This window comes from Babylonia areolata, chromosome 2 (assembly GCF_041734735.1).
Source record: "Babylonia areolata isolate BAREFJ2019XMU chromosome 2, ASM4173473v1, whole genome shotgun sequence".
Classification (NCBI taxonomy): Eukaryota; Metazoa; Mollusca; class Gastropoda; order Neogastropoda; family Buccinidae; genus Babylonia; species Babylonia areolata.
Window position 1 is genome coordinate 53,291,717 of NC_134877.1, and position 20,420 is coordinate 53,312,136.

At 42.5% G+C, this 20,420-nt stretch overlaps 1 protein-coding gene across 1 annotated transcript in view; it reads left to right on the top strand.

The window, feature by feature from the left end:
* Positions 1–13,882, top strand: part of LOC143274973 (protein FAM184A-like) — an 86,395-nt gene extending 72,513 nt beyond the window's left edge. Inside the window, exons 11-19 of the mRNA XM_076579004.1 lie at positions 893–1,043; positions 4,393–4,605; positions 5,185–5,338; positions 6,298–6,425; positions 7,149–7,333; positions 8,144–8,290; positions 8,836–8,953; positions 10,090–10,197; positions 11,546–13,882. Of these exons, the coding sequence (XP_076435119.1) occupies positions 893–1,043; positions 4,393–4,605; positions 5,185–5,338; positions 6,298–6,425; positions 7,149–7,333; positions 8,144–8,290; positions 8,836–8,953; positions 10,090–10,197; positions 11,546–11,734 (1,393 nt within the window). The 3' untranslated portion in view covers positions 11,735–13,882. The remainder of the gene's footprint in view (positions 1–892; positions 1,044–4,392; positions 4,606–5,184; positions 5,339–6,297; positions 6,426–7,148; positions 7,334–8,143; positions 8,291–8,835; positions 8,954–10,089; positions 10,198–11,545) is intronic.
* Positions 13,883–20,420: the final 6,538 nt, after the last annotated feature.

Here is a 20,420-nt window from a genome sequence, read left to right on the forward strand (position 1 = left end):
TAGATGTGTAAAACATGCATTTAAATACAAAAGCTCATATGCAAAACCCTGCGCAGACATCCAACCAAACACTCAAACACTAATTTATGTTCATACACTCAAGACCCATGACAGGTTTATTATCTATGCACAGGTACAGACAGATATTCACTGTTCAGCATGTGCAAACAAATCTATGCACAGGTACAGACAGATATTCACTGTTCAGCATGTGCAAACAAATCTATGCACAGGTACAGACAGATATTCACTGTTCAGCATGTGCAAACAAATCTATGCACAGGTACAGACTGATATTCACTGTTCAGCATGTGCAAACATTCAAATAAAATGTACATACACAAAAAAATCAATCATCATATTCACCATAATACTTACCACACATATTCATCACAAAACCTCAGCAGTGCACATATCAGAGGAGGTCCTGTCCTCGTCCCCATGCTCCCTCCACCAGTCCATCTCCGTATCATTGATTTGCTAGCCAGTCAGTGAGTTACACCTCCTGTGCCTTACCTGTTAACCCCTTAACCTTTGGAGCAGAATGTATTACAGGTGTTAAAACACCATTCATCAGGTCAGGGGTGGAGCTTCTCATGCAAAAGAAGGGAACAGAGTTTTCCATGTCCTGGAAACAACCGTCCATTCAGCGAAAACATTAAAATTGTTTACATTAGAATCCTGTCTCTTTTTTGTCTTTTTTTTATGAAATATTTTGTATTTATGTGATATGTATTGTAGAAATATATTCATAATATATTTGTAGTTATGTAATACATTTTCCAGTAACATATTCATATTAATGATGGTAATAGTGATGATGTTAGTGATGATGATTATGATGATCATCATACTGATGACGATAGTACTGATTTAAGATGTGATTAATCAGGATGGAGTGCAGCAAGCTACGTCAGGAGCTAACGGCCCAGAAGGACGACGAGAAACGAGCAGCGCTGGAGCAGCTTTCAAAACTGAAGGAAGAGGCTCACGCAGCTGAACGGGCCAGTTTCGAAAACCGTATGACGCAGCTCAACCGACAGGTGAGGCTGAGGAAGGGAAGAAGAATTTGGAGGGGGAGTGGGGTGGGGGACATTTAATGATTTTTTTCCTCTGTCTTCTCACCGTTAATGAAAACAACAAAAATAGACACATAGATCAGTCAGGCCTAGGGAGATACAGACAACAGTTGTTCCGCCATGGTATGATTGATGATACTGTTTGATTCAGGTTCTGTTATTTTTTTTTATATTAATTACACAGTGTTTTGGTTTATTGGGGGAAAAAATGCTCATCAACTTTGCAGATAATTAAGCATTTAATCATTTTCTGCTCTGAGTCTTGCTGCTTCTTTCCATGAATGCTAACAACAAAAATAGACACAGATGTTCTAATTTTTAATTAGTTAAATTCTTAGTGTTTCAGTAATGAAAAAAGACATATGCTCATCATCTTTGCATATGATTAAGTGATTGAATAATGAGAATTATACACCTTAAGAAAACAAATTGCAGATCAGTTTGTCCCCATTCTACTCCATAAGATTAATGATCTGCTGTGTATGTGGAAAAAAATGAGTGGAATAGATAAGTGATCAGTTTTTACTTTGTTTGGCAGGTCTTGTTCTGACCCTTTTGCAGTGGTACCCTTTGTTAACAGTTTCTTCTGTTTGCCAGTCCTTTTTCATAAAACAGTTCTGACACTGGAATTCTTAGGTACTGGTTGCTCTCATAAGCTTATTACATTTATTAGTCTAAGTGTGATTTTTTTTTTTTTAAAGGGAAAGGAAAAGAAAAAGAGGAGTTCAATAGGGATGAAGACAACTTCCATCCCAGAAAAAACACTTTGCTTGCAGCTTAAGTTGTTCACTTACAACATCATCAAGTTTACCGTAATGCTGCCAATACAACGAACAGTAGCTGTTACGCATTGACAGACATACATCATCCCTTCCACACATCTCCTAATTCCCTGTAAATTCCCCCCCCACACTCCCCCACCCCCCAAAGATAGGTCAATTTGAGATAAGGCTGCACTGGGCTGGTACAGATGGGATCTGCCATCAGGGATTTTCAGGTTTGGGGCTCCCCCCTGCTGCTAAGGCTTAAGGGGGTGCCATATATTGGCTGAAGGGAGCAGCATGTCAAATTACCCCTGTTCTTTATCTGTGGGCCACAGAGGTGTGGGGTTCAGAGGAAAGGGGTCTTCTGTCATTTTTCATCCAGCAAGGGGCCTGATAGCAACAGGGAGTGTGTCACCCTGCTCTCACAGCTGTAGCTCATTTGTTCCTGGGTGATGACACAGTGCTGAATGGCTTCACAATGTCTGTTGGTTTTTGTTGTTGTTGCTGTTTGTTTTTTTTCTGTTTCAATGTTTGAGTATAGGTTTGATTTATCATAGCATGTGTGGAGGTGAGTTTGTTCTATGTGTGGGGGTGTGAATGCATGCACACGTGTCCTCCGTTCAGTGTTTGGTTGATGATTTGGATTGGCGTTCATAATGACAGCTATTTTATATGATGTCTTGCTTTTTTAGTGATGGAGTGTTTGGGTACTTGCGTTGCTTTGCCTGGTATTGCACTGTGTTGAATGCATGGCTGGAAAGAGAGGCGCATTTGCGTTCTCCTTTGTTTTTTAAATGTCAGTTTTAGAGTTTTGGAAGGCATTTTTAAGAGTACTTGTTCATAATGCAGTGCCACTACTGTCATTTTCCCTGGTTTTTAAGAAGAGTAATAAAAAATGTTTTATGCCCTTTCACGCCATTCTGGGGGTGTAGAGGATGATAAAGGTGTAGCTGTCAAGATGCTCTTTGCTGGAGGATACAGCCAGGTGTAACAGCCGTTTTTGTTGCCTTGTTGTTTTTTAATGTGCACGGAAAGGGCAGGTTAGGGGAACATGAAGATTAACTTGGCACGTGCTGGCCATGAAAATGAAGTGAAGCTGACAATCAACCTGGTAAAAAAAAATAAATAAATAAAATAAAAACTTAAAAACTCACTTATTGAATCAAATTCCCCTAGATGTTTCAACCATTCATGTGAAAAAGAAAAACAGAAAGGAAGTGTTAGAAAATGATTTTACATTATCTTCTTTTTTATCTTCTTTTATCCTGTAGTCTCTTTAAGGGCACTACTGATGATGACCTGGCAACCAGCCCTCTCCCCCATCTCTCTGTATTTCTCAGTTCTCTCAGGGTGTTTCTCAGTTCTCTCAGGGTGTTTCTCAGTTCTCTCAGGGTGTTTCTCAGTTCTCTCAGGGTGTTTCTCAGTTCTCTCAGTTCTCTCAGGGTGTTTCTCAATTCTCTCAGGGTGTTTCTCAATTCTCTCAGTTCTCTCAGGGTGTTTCTCAATTCTCTCAGGGTGTTTCTCAGTTCTCTCAGGGTGTTTCTCAATTCTCTCAGTTCTCTCAGGGTGTTTCTCAATTCTCTCAGTTCTCTCAGGGTGTTTCTCAGTTCTCTCAGGGTGTTTCTCCAATTCTCTCAGGGTGTTTCTCAATTCTCTCAGGGTGTTTCTCCAATTCTCTCAGGGTGTTTCTCAATTCTCTCAGGGTGTTTCTCTATTCTCTCAGGGTGTTTCTCAGTTCTCTCAGGGTGTTTCTCAGTTCTCTCAGGGTGTTTCTCGATTCTCTCAGGGTGTTTCTCAGTTCTCTCAGGGTGTTTCTCAATTCTCTCAGGGTGTTTCTCAGTTCTCTCAGGGTGTTTCTCAGTTCTCTCAGGGTGTTTCTCAATTCTCTCAGGGTGTTTCTCAATTCTCTCAGGGTGTTTCTCAATTCTCTCAGTTCTCTCAGGGTGTTTCTCAATTCTCTCAGGGTGTTTCTCAGTTCTCTCAGGGTGTTTCTCAGTTCTCTCAGGGTGTTGGTCTGCTTCAGGCCTGCCCATTTTGGGATATTGTCCTCCCATCTCTTCTGTCTGCCTCTCCTTCCCCTTCCTTCCACTGTCCGTTGCTGGACTGTCTTGGTTGGCCCTGCTGATACAGTGATAGTGAGATGTGCCAGTACCACTCCAGTCTCTTCACTGCAATGAGGAAATCTTTATAAGATCCAATGGTTTGCCTGGCTGTGTTTCTCACTTCTCTATTGGTGATGTCACCTGTGTAGGAGATGCCTAGGAGTTTTCAGAAGCATCTCATCTCTGTGGCCTTTACCCTCTTTCTCCTACACCTTGAAGGCCTGGGTAAACGCATTGGGTTACACTGCATGGTCAGGTATCTGCTCAGCAGATGTGGTGTAACATATATGGATTTGTCCGAACGCAGTGACACCTCCTTGAGTAACTAAATCGAACTGAACCTACACTGAACTGAACTGAACATACATACACCTTCAGAAATGCCAAAAATATATTTTTTTAAAATGAAAAAACCAACAACCACAAACCTTGTTCTTTGCTGTGCAGCTGTCAGAGTTGCGGGCCAGGTTGGACAAGGCCCACAGCAGCTCAGAGGAGGCACAGAACCAGCTGCGGGCAGAGCTGGAGGCGGAGAGAGCCCAGCTGCAGGCAGAGATGGTGAAGAGTGCTGAGGACTACGCCCTCAAGATCAAAGAGCTGGAGGAGGCCCACCGCCTTGCCCTGCAGGCAACCGTGGAACAGAAGGACAAGGAGAAAGCGGTAAGGGGTTTTGGGGTGTGTGGTGGGGGTGGGGGTGGGTTGGGGAAGGTTTGTGAGTGGTTTTGGTTGTGTGTTTGTGTCTGTTTGTTTGCCTGCCTTTTATTTTATTTTTTTTAATTTGTTGAATAAAGTATGTTTTTGTTGTTGTTTTTTTGTTTACCTGTGTATGTGAGAGAGAAAAATGCTACATATTTAAACAATATGTTTGATGATAAAAAAATGAAAGCTGTGTTCACATTGGAGATAGATCTTTTCACCGTCTACACACACACACGCATACACACATACACACACACATGCATGCACACTTGGGCATAAAAGCACAGTGACACTGACACACATATGAACATGCACACACACAGACACACACACACACACACACGCACACACACACACACACACACACACACACACACACACACACACACACACACACACAAACACACACACATATACAGAGAACCACCCCCACACCCACCACCTTGAACCCAGGCATCCTTGAACCCAGGCTAAAGCAAGGAAGATTCACTGTCACTGCCTCAAACCTTTCTGACGGGCCCCGTTGGCTGTGTGGTGCAGGAGCAAGAGCAGCAGCTGACGAAGGTCCACAGGGAGGACATGGAGGCCCAGATGACTGCCCACAAACTGGCCATGCAGACTGCACAGGAGACTCACAGCCAGCAGCTCAAGATGCAGCTCAGGGAGGCTGAGGACAGGTTCAAATCCCAGCAGGGTAATAATGCACTGTGGATCCACTGTTCTGAACTCTGTTCTTTTTCTTCAGCGAAAATAGTAATGACAGTACTGGTCTGATCAGTGTGCCTGAGGAACCAAGGATGATGGTGACAGTGCACTGTGCAGTCATTGGTGGAGGTGCATGTGGCTTCAGAGCCCAAAGTCAGAAGCACACATGCGGTTGATGGTGGGTGATGGAACACTATGAGGCAGAGCAGGGACAAACGCAGCTCTTTGTCGCTGATGAACAGTATTGATAACAGTACAGAGCTGCACTCTACTTCCCCAGTGCAGGAACCCAGAGCACTGTCAGTCAGCATCAAAATGGTGGGGGTGGGATAGTTTTTAAAAATTAACACCAGAACACTATCAATCAATATCAAAAATGGGGAAAAGTTGTTGAAAATTAACAGTATTCAAAGATAAATGGAATGTGCCAATGATAAAACGTACACACGCACACACGCACACACACGCATGCTGACTTTCAGGAAACTGAAAATGGGGTTAAACGAGAAATTAAAATGTATTCTTTCTGTTCCTTTAGTTGATAGAAAATCCTTTGGGTAGATTTTATTTCTCTTTCTCTCCCCAAACGGTGTGAATTTCTTTTCCCTTTCAGTCTACGCTTCTCTTTGGACTCTGTTCATGCCTAAAAACTGTATGTGTGTGTGGCGGGGGTGGGGGGGGGTGCATGTGTGCTCATGTAAAGCACATTAAGCTGCATGTGAGGAAAGATGCTATATGTATGTTATTATTAATATCATTGTTATTTATTATTGTATTATTCATTGAAAGATTGGACAGGTCAAGAAATGGCAGCTCTTCTTGTCAAATCGGTTAGTCAATCAGTCAGCCTGTATAGGAACCAAAAGTCTGTCAGTGATTTTTCTGTGGTTTGTGAATCACCCTTTCTCCTTCTGTTTCACTCCATCTGTGTGTTTTCCCCATCTCCAGAGGAACTGAGGGCAGAACTGCAGCAGAACCTAGAAGCCCAGATGGAGAAGCTGCGGAAGTCTCACGGGTCAGAGATACGTACTGCCCGCATGGAACTGGAGAGGGCTGTGGAGATCTCCAAGCAAAAGGTCACTGCCTCCACACAGTCTCTGTCATGTTGTGTGTGTGTGTGTGTGTCTCCATCTCTCCCCCCCCCCCCCCCCCCCCCCCCATAAATTCAGGATGTGCTGTGGCAGATCAGTAAGGCATTGGCATTCTGATCCAGTGTTCACCAGTGATCAGGGTTCAAGGCCCCATTTCATCATGGTATTGTGTCCTTTGGAAAGGTACTCTTCTCCACTTTTCCTCACTCCGCCTTGGTCTTGATAGGTACCTGACTTGGAGGGGGAAGGTTAAAATCGTGGAAGGAAAGGATTGGGCCCCACCTTCCTGTGTCAAGCCTTAGGCACAGTGGATATGAATTCACTGCCCAGTGACCATAAAAGGCTATGGGACCTTTAACATATAACCGTCGATTCATAAGAATACATTGTGGCTATGGTTGGATGGAGGCACTGGGGAGTGTGGGGGGTACTACCAGGTAAACTACCCCCACTCCCTGACAACTCCATGAACTAAATCCCTGTATGACATTCAGAGGGAGAAGCATGAGTGAGAAGAACTACCAGGTAAACTTACCCCCCCAGACAGCTCCACTAACTAACTCCCTGTAAACCATTTGGAGGGAGAGGTGTGGAGGGCAGAGGGGGCGGGGGGGATGGGGGTTGTGTGAAGTACCACCAGGTAAACTTACCTCCTTGACAAAACTTCCCGAATTAACTGTCTCCCTCCCTGCGGACCATGTCGGACAGGAGCGAGACCATCAGCTGCGCATGGAGGAGCTTCAGGAGGAGATAAGCCAGCGAGAGACGCACATTGTGAAGCTGAAGGAGGAGTTGAAGCGCCTGCAGGCCTCCATCCTGGCCCTCAACAGGACCATCACTGACAAGGACGGCGACACGCACAGGGTGCAGAAGGAGATGAAGGAGCAGATGCGGTGAGTGGTTGTTGGTTTTTAGTTGTTGCTTTGTTTTAGGGGTTTTTTTTATGTGTGTTGTTTAACAGATTTTGGTGAGGTTTCCTCAGTGTTTTGTTATGTTTTTGCAGGTTGCGGGGGGGGGGGGGGGGGGGGGGGGGGGGGGGTCTTGTGTGTGTATTTTACAGATATTGGTGTGGGTTTTTCTGTTTTCTCTGTTGTATTGCAGATTTTGGAGGATTTTATTTTATGTTGTTTTTTGGGTGGAGTGGAGGTGGGAGGAGGTTGTGTGTCATTTTACAGATATTGGTGTGGGGTTTTCTCTGTGGTTTTGCAGATTTTGGTTGGGGGGGGGGGGGGGGAGTTGTTTTTTGTTTTTTTGTTTTGGGTTTGTTTGTTTTTTTTGTCTTTTTTTTGGTGGGGAGGGGGTTCTGTGTGTCATTTTACAGATATTGGTGTGGGGTTTCTCTGTTGTATTCCAGATTTTGGCTTTTTTTTCTGTGTCATTTTTACAGATGCTTTTAGTTGTGTCGTTAGAGAATCTGTTAAGTGTATCATTTCATATGCAGTGAGTTTTACGTGACATTCAACGTGGAAGACAAACACACGTCAGCCTAACACACCACAACTATACATGTACACTCATGACTCATCCCCTCGATCAGATCAACCCTCACCGAACCAAGGCCCATGCCCAGAACAGCTTGACCTTAAGAGCTGATTGCCAGTAAGTCATGAAACTCAACTCTACCAAGTTGTGCACTGTTACATACCTGTACACACAAATACCGTCTGATGACTTACAGTCCTCTGCCCTCTGGCATCTTGCAGGCAAATGGAGGACCGTTTGAAGCGTGAACACAAGCATGCCCTAGACAACCAGGCTGCCGACCACCTGCAGGAAAGCCAGGAGATGGTAGCTCAGTTCAACTCTGCCCAGGAACTGCTCAAGGACAAGATCTCAGAGCTCCAGATCATGTGAGTGCCCACACTTGTGTTTTGTTGGCAGCTTTTGAGTGCAGCCACCGTCTGTGCTTTTGTTGTGTGTTTTTGTGTTTTTTTAACTTTAGACAGAAAATAAGGGATCTGGGAGAGCTGTGTGTTTGGTTGTTATCCCTGTGTGGTTTTCTCCAGATACTGCCGATGGTGCTTAGCTGTTCAGAGATCAGTATGAAGATGGTGTCTGCCAGTAGTATCAAGAACAATCAATACTTAATAGTGAATGACATGACTGTTGTTTCAAGATTAATTATTAATTTGTAGTGACTGATTTGTGCATTTTCTTAAAATACTGTATAAATCAAAAGAAGAGAATCTTCTTTGCAAGGACAGAAATAAACACAACTGTTTTGTAGATGAGCAGTGATGTTGCCATCAACACTACAGAAACATGGTACAGCAAGAATCACATAACTTTTTCCTCATGCATTATCACTCAAGTGTTTATCCATTGCCACTGTCAGTAACCAAGTGACAACAAGCTGACCTGTGTATACCTGTGCCTGTCACAATGATGTGTGCAGGCTGGCAGAGGCGGAGGAGCGGTACAGTCAGAGGGACTCCCGCCCTGAGGACCTGGAGCTGATCCAGCAGCTGAGGGAGGAGCTGCAGGAGAAGGAGATGAGGGTCAAGCAACTCATTGTAAGTGTCCACCCAACCAGCCTCATCAACACCCCAGCGTTCTCTGCTCTCAGGCAAACAGGGGAGCACTTAAACTGAGTTCACAGGCATGATGGTTCTACAGTATCAGGATTTTCAGGATGACAGAAAAACCAGCACACAGAAATGTGGGAAGAGAAGGCCAAGGGGGAGTAGGGATGATGGGGGAGGGGGTTAGGTCATGTAATTTAAATGAATTTTTTTAAAGTAATAATAACAACCCCGCATAATAAACATGAACTAATTTCTAACTCACTCAGTATGGCCAGTCCTCTCTTCTCCTCTACACAGACCCCTCGGATGTCCAGTGGGTGTCTCAATGACCCAACCTTTAGCTTCCGTCGTCAGAATTGTGGTATTCTTTGTCAACATTCACATCTTCAGTATAAGAGCCTTCCGCTTGCAATATTCTGATGGTGGTAGTTGGGGTGAAACGCTGTTAACGTCGTCTCTTTCGCCGTTCGTATCGAGAGAGCTAATCTAGGAGGTTTGCATACTGGATTCAGTTGTAGGTCATGCTCAGAGAGAGATTAGGATGGGAATGATCAGTAAAATCCAGACAGTTTCAGTGTCTGTGAAGGTGTTGTGTTGAGTGTGGACCATCCAATATACTGTGCATTTCATCTGGCTGAGACCTGAGCCAGTACAATCTCTCAATAGAAATGTACAAGTACATGCAGTTGCTTTAAAGAAGTTTCAGAGACACCTCAGCCTCTGCTTACATCCAGCATAGTGACTGAGCAGGCCTTGCAGAATGAAATTTGACCATCTGACTGTGTTCAACTGTGTTTCCCCTGCCTTCTGTGAAAATAAGGCTAAATGAGATGTGTTGTGTGTTGTGTGATCAGGATGTGTTCAGGATGAGATGTGTTGTGAGATCAGGATGAGATGTGTTGTGAGATCAGGATGAGATATGTTGTGTGTTCAGGATGAGATGTGCTGTGAGATCAGGATGAGATGTGTTGTGAGATCAGGATGAGATGTGTTGTGTGTTCAGGATGAGATGTGTTGTGTGTTCAGGATGAGATGTGGTGTTGTGTGATCAGGATGAGATGTGGTGTTGTGTGTTCAGGATGAGATGTGGTGTGTGTTCAGAAAGGGACGTGTTTTGTGTTCAGGATGAGAAGAGGTTTTATCAGCTGGAACTGGTGAACAGGGAGACCAACTTCAACAAGGTCTTTAACACCGCTCCCAACGTCGGCGTCCTCAACCCACTCACTGCCAAGGTCAGGCCCTGAACACAGCATGACCATGTCTGTTTGTGATATGTCCGTGTGGGCTCTTTGTGACTCTTTGAGTATCACTTACATTTTATCACAGGTTCTATTAGTTTTTTGTTTGGTTGGTTGTTTTTTTTTTTTTTTTTTTTTTTTTTTTTTTTGTTAGTTTGTTTGTTTGTTTTAATTGTTGTTTAGGATTTTATTTTCTGTGGTATAGATGTTGCATACAGTTACAACTTCTCATGCCTATGTAAACCATTATAGTAGGCTCAGTGGAAGATGATTATGTAAGAGTTACTTTTACATTTCTTTCTGCACATCATGCATTGCAGAAACAACACCAGTGCTTTAACAAACAACTCTTACAATTGAAGATTAACAGAAGTACAGTACCTTCTTCTTCTGCGTTCACTCGTATGCACACGAGTGGGCTTTTACGTGTATGACCGTTTTTACCCCGCCATGTAGCCAGCCATACTCCGTTTTCGGGGGTGTGCATGCTGGGTATGTTCTTGTTTCCATAACCCACCGAACGCTGACATGGATTACAGGATCTTTAACGTGCGTATTTGATCTTCTGCTTGCATATACACACGAATGGGGTTCAGGCACTAGCAGGTCTGCACATATGTTGACCTGGGAGATCGTAAAAATCTCCACCCTTTACCCACCAGGCGCCGTCACCGTGATTCGAAGCCGGGACCCTCAGATTGACAGTCCAACGCTTTAACCACTCGGCTATTGCGCCCGTCAGTACAGTACCAAAAGACGTATGGTGTAATATCCACACAGTCATGCCTTATGTTCACATACTTCTCACTTTCTCTCTGACTCATCCACTGTCCTCCTCTCCGTTTCTCTCTCATCACCCCTTCTGTCCCACTTTCTGTTTATTTGTGTCTGCTTGACTGTTTCTTACTCTCTGTGTTTGTGTTTGTGTATGTCCTGCAGTTGAGACACAGTGACACAGAGGTTGATTAGAAAGAACTGAAGGAAAACTTTGCGCTTTTTGCAAAGCATTTGATTCTTCTTTCCTTCTTTTCATTTTTTATTTTAAGTGTGTGTAGTTTTATTTTACAGGAACAGTTTTTAGTTTGTGCATTTTTATAACAGGAATTTTTTTTTAAGTATGTGCTTTTGATCAAAATTGAGTAGTGTATCATTTATTCAACTTTTTGAAATGTGTGCTGCTTCATTTTTATTTGGAAAATATTGGGGTTTTTAAGCTTCTGGCTGTTGATCAAAATTTTATTATTCAACAATTCTGTTTTAATCACAGTTCATGATATTTCATTTACTAATACCATTTGCAACCATTTCTGTTCTTTCCCCCTGCACCACACGCCGTCCCCAGCCGAGGAAGAAAGGGGACAAGGGACCGCCCTCCAAGCACATGAGCGCCCCCTCCCTGGCCTCCAGCAGCACCACCAGCAGTCAGCAACGGCTGGACCCCCTGCCCAACTCTCCCCTCCATGACAACAACCTCAACCCCTCCAAGCCTCTGCCCCAGCCTGCTGGCTTCTCCAAGAAGTTTGTCAAATAGCTTGCTTGAGTAGGGGGGCATGTGGGGTGTGGAGTGGGTGGGTGAGTATGTGAGGTAGCGAGTGAGGACTGTTGACAGGAGGGAGAGATGACGATGATGCGCTTGATGAGCATGACTGTGATATATATATATATATATGAGGCGAGTGCAACTGTGAAGGGTTGTCTTTTTATTTGCAGGGGGGGGGGTATTTTTGTTGGGCGGGGGGGAGGGTGGGAGCGGGGCAGGGGGAGTAGCACAGGTCCCAGTTTTCATCTGGTCAGTATTTGGGAGGACTTTTGGGGTGACTTGTCCCCACCCTGTGAATTGATCAGTGGTTGGGGTTTTTTTTTTTCCTATTTTTGTTTTCTTGGTTTGGTTTTTGCAACAGGTCCCAATTTCCCATACAGTCAGTATTTTGGGGGCCCTGTGGGGGCTTCTCCCTCACCCCAGGACAGGTTTGTTGGTTTGGTTTTGATTGGGGTTTTGTTTTTTGGGGGGAGGTGGGGAGACAGGCGTCTAATTTTCCATCCATTCAGTATTTTGGGGACTTAACCGGGGTGACTTCTCCCCCACCCACTGGTTGGATGATCAAGTTTTTTGTTTTTGGGCTTTTTTTAAGGACAGGTCCCAAGTTGCCATCCAGTCAGTGTATTGTAGACTTTTTGGGTCTTTACTGCTGAGCTCATTCCGTCCTTCTCTTCCTGGTTGTTCTGGCAGAGATTTACATGTATGCAGTACAGTTCTCATTTGCTTTATGTTTGTTTTTGCCTTTTCAGTTAGATTTTTTAGTGTTATTATTATTTGACACTTTTGGTGTGTTGATTTTGTCATGTACAAAAATGGCATAACCATTTTTTTCTTATTGTAAATTTTGGTTTCATTGATAGATTTATTGAAGAAATAAAATCTTGTTTGAAGAGTCCCATCGCTTAATGATTCTGATTTTTTCATACATAAATATTCACAATATAAAGCCCTTTTGTACTTCATGTAGCCATTTCTGTAAATAATATAATGCCAGTATTAATATAGAATGGTGTTGCAGTTGCTCATTGTGTTGTGACGGTGACAGAGATGATCACAGCAGAATAAATGCCCTGTGGCTTACTGTGTGGTGAGGAGTTTCCCTGTCACAGTTTGTCAAAAAGGAAAGTGTGATGTGATGAACACATGGTTTTTCCCTATATGTTGGTGGATTGTTGTGGAAATGCTGTGTTTTTAGAGCCTTCCGATTAAGGAAGGCTACACAATTCCTGCTGTTGTCATTGAGGTCTGTCGTAAAAGTGTTACAGGAATGGTTGGCCAAATATCTCCACTGTGTTACACACGTGCCACCCTGTTGGAAGTGCATGCTGATACATACAGCTGTTCAGTTTATCCAGTTGCACACACAGCTGTTCATGATCATTCTGTTACACATATGTTACACTTACACACAGCTGTTCATGATCATTCTGTTACACGTTACACATAGACGTACAACTGTTCTGATCAGGCTGTGTAGTGAGAGCATTTCAAAGATGGCTCATTCTATATCATGTCCTGCTACACATATTATGCATACAGTCCCACTATAGCTTTCATTCCTAGCATTATTATCATTGTTTCTATTAAATGAAAATACTAACTCTAACTTTGAAAGTATGCATCATCTTCATGCCAAGTAAACTGAAATGTCATGGGGTGGGAATTTATGCAAGTCTTGAAGAGCTGTGATAAAACGTCTCAAACTGTTGATGTTTTTTTTCTCCTCAGATTTTTGGTTTTATCTGAAGTTTGATATAGAATCTGTGCCTGTGTATTGCTAACAGGCCAACATGAAAAAATGTGCCAGTCATTGTAAGTCTGTACATATGCATGAATGTGTGTATGTAGATACAGTGAGCTTGTTCTGTGGCCTTATTTCAGTTTAGATTTTTTTTTTTTTTTTTTAACTAAATAATGTGTATATATTTTACTATCATCCTGAGCACAGAGGTTGGAATCTTTTGAGAGGGCAGTTCTGTGAGATTGGTTTTTTTGTTTGTTGGATGTTTTTGTTTGTTTGTTTGGCTGGTTTTTATGGGTTGTTGTTTTTGTTTGTTGTTGTTTTTCGGGAGTGTTGTGCTAGTTTGTATGGTGTACATTAGTGTTTTTCTGGTTTCTTTTTTTCTTCTTTTTTTTTTTTAATCAAAAAGGCTGCCTTGTCATTGTTTTCTTTAGGATTTTTTCTGTTTGTTTTATGCCAGAGTTTGTGTGTGGTTTTGGTGAGGTTCTTTGTTATTGTTTTTTGTTGTTGTTGTTTTAGATGGGTGGGGGGCGGATGGGGGGGGGGGTGTCTTAGTTTTTTGTCTTTCTTTTCTGTAACAGGGAAAGTTCTCTGGCACTTTTAAAAGGATCAGTTGCAAAAGATCACATCAATAGGGATGTTTTTGTTTGTTTATATGGTGAGTTTGTGTGTGTGCACACAGAATTGTGTATGTGTGTGCTTGTGCTTGCGTTTGTGTGTGTGAGGTTAGAGAGGATATTTGTACATGTTTCATTCTGCACAAAATGTTTGTGAGAGAAAGAACTCGTTGCTTAGTCCTAAATGTTTACATTGGTAATACAAGACAATTCATGGTTAATGATGTAGGATGTTCTCAAAACTGTACATGTGGTGAATCCCTCATTGGTCATCTTTCTTTTGTCAAAAATAAGGTGATCACCTGAAATAAAAACTTTTTAAAAATTTTTATTTGAATTAGAATTAAAAAGAAAAAAGCACAAAAAAAACATTGCATCTTTTTCTGATTCGGTGTTAGATATGGCACAAAGTCAGTCAAAGATAAGTTAATTTCTTATCCTGCATGTCACCATTTGCGTTTTGTGATACATTTTTCTCTTGGAAATCCTCCATTTTACATAATTCCACAGCAGTATACCACCATTCCTCTTTTTTTTTCTTCTTTTTTTTTTCTCGAAAGGAGAAATGCAGAATGTCATAGACTTCAATAGAGTGCTGTAGCATAGTAGTTAGGCAGCCACAGTTGTTTTGCAAACTGGGTGAACTATCCTTGCAGAAACTAATCAGTTCATTGTTGGTTGTGTGTGTTTGTGTGTTTGTGTGTGTGTGTGTGTGTGTGTGTGTGGTTGCAGGATGGGTACGAGGAAAATCCAAGGCTGTATGATTTTTAAAATTAAACCAAAAGACGACTGATTTTTGAAGTGTCTGTTGTGTTTTTGCAAATGATGTTTCTGTTTGTTCCTGTGATTATTCTCACTATTTTATGGAGAACCCAGTGAGTAATGAAACACACTTAGTGACTGATCAGCCTTCAGTGTAACAAAAGAAAAACATGTAATATTGGTAAACATGTGAGTTTTATTTCAGGTTTGCTGTTTTCTTTTGTGGAAACACTATATAGATATATTTGACTTCAGTTGTATACAAATTTGTTTGTCATGTCACACCTGTTGTCATGTATAGTAGCTGAAGTATGTTTATCGTTTCTTTTTCTTTTTCTTTCTTTTTTTTTAACCTTAACTGCTGTGACACAAAACAAAATGTGCCTGGTAACTTTTCTCTGTTATGTAACTGTGCCTGCATATATCCCAGTTTATCTTGAAATTATGAAATGATTTCGTTTATTAATTTATTGATATTGTATTACTCTACCAACACCTGGATTTTGTGGAACATTTTTGTTTCTGCTGAATTGTTTTTTCGTTTGTTCTCCTTGTTTGACTGTTGTTTCCTGTTTTATGATTGAATTTTGAAAGGGGTATGTTACAGTTTACAAATAATGTTGTACATTGTAACATATTTCACCTGAAGCTCCTAAATGTTAGCATGATGAGTCACCACAGCATGAACTGATGCATAGCAGGTGTAAGTGTTTTATGTTGGGTTGATGTTTTTCATTGTTCTGGGGATTGCTTATCTTTCACTGTTGCCAAGAAAAAAAAATTGGCGTCAGTATTGCCTGTTTTGATACAACAAATGTATCATTGTGTTTAAGCATCCAACTGTTTGAGAAAGTTGCTCAGAGAATTGAGATTCAACCATAAGTGATTACAACATGTGTGGCCACAGTATTCTAAAACAGTTCTCTTTTTTTTTTTCTTTTTTTGGGGGGGGCCTGGGGGGTTGTTACAGGGATCATTGATGGGTTTGATAATGTACGATGCTGTGAAGATCCATGGTTGTCCTGTCTGTCTTCTTTCTTACAAGCAGTAGTAAAGGCAATGAGTTTTAGATCTACAGCTTAATGGTATTCACCCATTAGGTCAGGGTCTTTTTTTGACACAAAAGTCTTCGATGTAGGCAGGACTGAGTAAGTGAGAAAAGGTGTTCAAAGGCAGTTCTGTTTCTGTTCGAAGCGATACAGCACTCTTGTTTTTTGTCATTCATAGTATTAGGCAGAGTAGTAAAGGCCCCAAGAACAGATATTTATTGTGTGTTTCAGATATGGAATGCCAAATGATTTTTCGTGAATTGCAGTTTTGAGGGTCAGAACAACTGTGTGTTTGTGAGCATGTGTGTGTGTGAGAGAGAGAGAGAGAGAGAGAGAGAGAGAGAGAGCGTGGCAACTGGCTGTATACAAGGGAGCTCAGGTGGAGAGGAGAGACGTCTTCAGGTCCTTGACCAGAAGCGTCAGTCTGGCAAAGAGACCAGCCAAGACCCATCATGTGCTATTGCCTGCACACAGTGTGCTTACATTTGTGCATCTGTCTTTGGGCTGTGTTGTCTCCAGAGCCACTGACATTTTTTTTATTCACTACGGACTTCCATGATGATGTGTGTGCGCATGTATCACACAGAGAGAGAATATGAGTGTTTCATGTTCTAGTGCTGTTTGCTGTCATTTTTAAGTTTTGTTGTTACTATATCATTTTATTTGTACTGCTGGAGAGGATAAAACTAACCTATAAAATACCAAAATAGGCCAGGCATTGAAATAGCTGATCTGGAATACTGAAAGGTTTAGTGATTATGGAAATACATCAGGAGCTCTTGTTATGAACAGATGCTGATATAAATGTCTTATTCTTTCTCTCTCTCCCACCTCTCTACCTCTTCCTCCCTCTCACTCAGTGTGTGTGTGTGTCTCTCTCTCTCTCACTCTCTCTCTCTCTCTCTCTCTCTCTCTCTCTCACACACACACACACACACACACACACACACACACACACACACACTTTTGTTTGTGTCAGCATGTAGTAAGGTTATATTCTTGTGTAGATGTATTCATACAAAACATGTAATCACCCCTTCAAATAGGGCCATGGCCTCATTGAATAAACTGTCATTCACTCTCTGTCTCTCTCTGTCTCTGTCTGTCTGTCTCTCTCTCTCTCTCTTTCTCTTTCTCTCTCTGCATCAAAACATAGTGTCTTTTTGAGACTTGCCATTTTATCACTGATGGAATCAGATGCATCTGTTATGGGAGTTTGTTGTGAAAATAACTTAAGCAACTGTTTTCTAAGTTGGCATGCTTTTATTTTCAATAATAGTTGTCTTAACATAATGTAAGCGGTTTTCTAAACTGGCATGCTTTTATTTTAAATGATTGATGTTTCAATATATTGTTTTTAGTTGTTTTCTAAATTGGCATGTTTCTATTTTAAATAATGTAAGCTGTTGTTTTCTCTAAGTTGGCATGCTTTAATTTGAAATAGCTTTGGCATGTTTTTTTGATTTAAAGTTGTACTCGCTTCCTTTTATTTGAAATAATTTTGATTAATCACTGAGAGCAGAGAACTTGATCGATGATATTAGTTGTGATGGGAAAAAAATACAATATTTTAATTTTTTCAACTCGGTAATATTCTTTCTCACACTGTATAATGGAATGTCTTCTTTCTTTTTTACCTTTTTTAGTTGGGGATTTTTTGTTTTGTTTTTTTCCAAACACATATATTCTCTACATCGCCGTCTTTATGATTTAGTCACATACTGGGCTGTGATTTACTCTTATTTTCTTTAAACTTTGCAAAGAAAATATTACAATAAAATTTGATTATTGAACAAAAGAACGTTTTTGTTTTAAAGTCTTGTCTGTTTATATGTAAACCAGCATTTTCTATGCTACTTTTCCCACCCAAGTGCTCAGACACAGCAGAGGCAAATCTCGCTACATGTGTTTGAGTCTGTATGTCTGTTCATTTCTCTCTCTCTCTCTCTCTCTCTCTCTCTCTCTCTCTCTCATCCTCTCTCTCTGTGATTCTGTCTTTCTCTCTCTCTCTCTCTCTCTCTCTCTCTGTGATTCTCTTTGTCTCTCTCTCTCTCAGTGATTCTGTCTTTGTCTCTCTCTGTCTCTGTCTCGATCTGTTTCTCTCTCGCTCTCTCTCTCTGTCATACACTGACTCACACTCTGATGACTCCTGTTACTGTACTTTTCTTCTCCCCCCCCTCCCCCTCCCCCTTCCCCTCCCCCTTCTCTCCCAGGAAGAGATGTGTCCACTAGTCAAACTGACGGAGCACGAATGTACAAATGTTACCTCCTCCTTAATAATAAGAGTGAAGTGCCGAGACGTAAAATAGAAACTCAAGCCCGCTCTTGTGCCACCGGAATCAAATCTCCTTCAGTGCGAGTGTTCTCACAGAAGCCTGTAGTAGCGTAGGGGCATGTTCGGTAATTGCTCAGTGTTTCAACTCGAGAGAGTTCGGAAGATGGTGGATGATGGTCGGGTTGATGGCTCTCTCCCAATTCACCGCAACGCTCTCAGCGTACGTACACATGGCCGCCAAAGCATTGTTTTGTTGCTTATTGTTACTGTGGCCCAGAACGTGAGAAAAAGGTTGCTGAGAGCTAATTGTTTTCAGTGGCTGTCTGACCCCCAACACTTGTACACGCACACACGGACACGCACGCTCGCATGCACGCACGCACGTACACACACACACACACGCGCGCGCGCGCATGCATGCACGTATACATGCACACTCAATCGTATACACACATACTCGTACACATGTCCTCGTACACATGCACTCTCAACACACACTCACATACTAGCACACACACACACACACACATACACACACACACACACACACACACACAGAAAGAGAGAGAGATCCATGCACGAAGACATGTGCACCAGCATGCACACTTAACTCGTATACGTGCTCATACATTCTCGACACACTTACATTCACATGATAATACACACAAACACATACGCTCGCGCGCGCGCACACACACACACACACACACACACACACACACACACGGGAAAAACAACAAAGCAAACAAAAGAACAATGACGTGTGCATATTATGTTAAGAGTAACAAGTTAGAAGTTGCCATAGACTCGTGGACGTGTACATTAGATCCTTAACTTTTTTGTGAAGTCTGTTTTACCGGGATGGAACCAAGGACCACCACGAGATCGAAAGACCAACGCTTTAACCGCTCGGTAACTGGGACCGTCCTTATGTGTTTCTCCTCTACAGTCACATAAGATAAAGGTGAGCAGACCTCGGCTGCATGCATGGCTTGTGTTCAAGGCGTTAAAAACCAAAACAACAAAAAACCCTTCAGACCACCTGAGGCTGTTAACAATGACACAAACAACCCCCGTCTTTCCTCCACCGTAACACTCGGGGCTGGCAATACACTTCGCCTTTGTTTTTTTTCTAAACTCTTTGAAAATACACACGCCTGCCTGTTCTCTTCGTTCTTCTTGAGACAACATCATCTTTCCAGTTCCTCCCTCCGACTGAAGGCACCATCCCGGAACGGTCAAAGACCATTGTCTTACTCTGTTGGGTGATGCTGGATCTGTCTCCTTTTCCGTTATGAGCCATGCCTGAAATATGTATGACATGTCTTTGACCCTGGTCCTCAGTGAATTCTTCACCGGAGTGTAAATCTACATTCAGAAGACGATCACTGAAGACTCCATCATTGCCCTCAGCCATTACATATTTTGTTAAAGTTCTGTGAAAAATTAATTGCTCTCTCTCTCGCTCTCAACTTACTACACACTCAAACACCGGCACACACGCATGTACGCACACACACACACACACACACACACACACACACACACACACACACACACACACACACACACACGCGCGCACGCACGCACGCACGCACGCGCAAACACAAATACTACACGCACATATCATAACCTTTCACACAATGATAACATTACAACGCCCTGCACAATGACTTTGTTATTGAGGGGAATCGGACCCGAGACATCACCACCCCACCCCCCAAGAGATCGTGACACTGTGCGTCTGTGTGTGTATGTACTGTGCGTCTGTGTGTGTATGTGTTGTGTGTGTGTGTATGTTTGTGTGCCGGTGTTTGTGTATTACACACACATACACGCACACGTACGCACGCACGCGCGCACAAACAGAAAGACACACACATACACGCATACACAAATGCTACACACACGTCATAACCTTTCACGTCATAGTAAATAGTGACAACGCCCTTCAAGCACACAACACAACGACTTGAGGGGAAGCGAACCTGAGACATCACCCCCTCCCCCTTCCAGCCCGACCCCCCTCCCCCAATCCGCCCTCCCTCCCAGCCATCACCATCTTCCCCCCTCTTCCCCCCTTTCCTCTACAGCAGTTGAGGTGCAGTGCACACGACGGGGGGCAAGGAGAAACGTAACCCTTGGACTACTCTGAAGTCGGACGTGCAGACGCCCGTGTCAAAAGATCGTGACACTGTGGATGTGTGTGTGTGTGTGTGTGTGTGTGTGTATG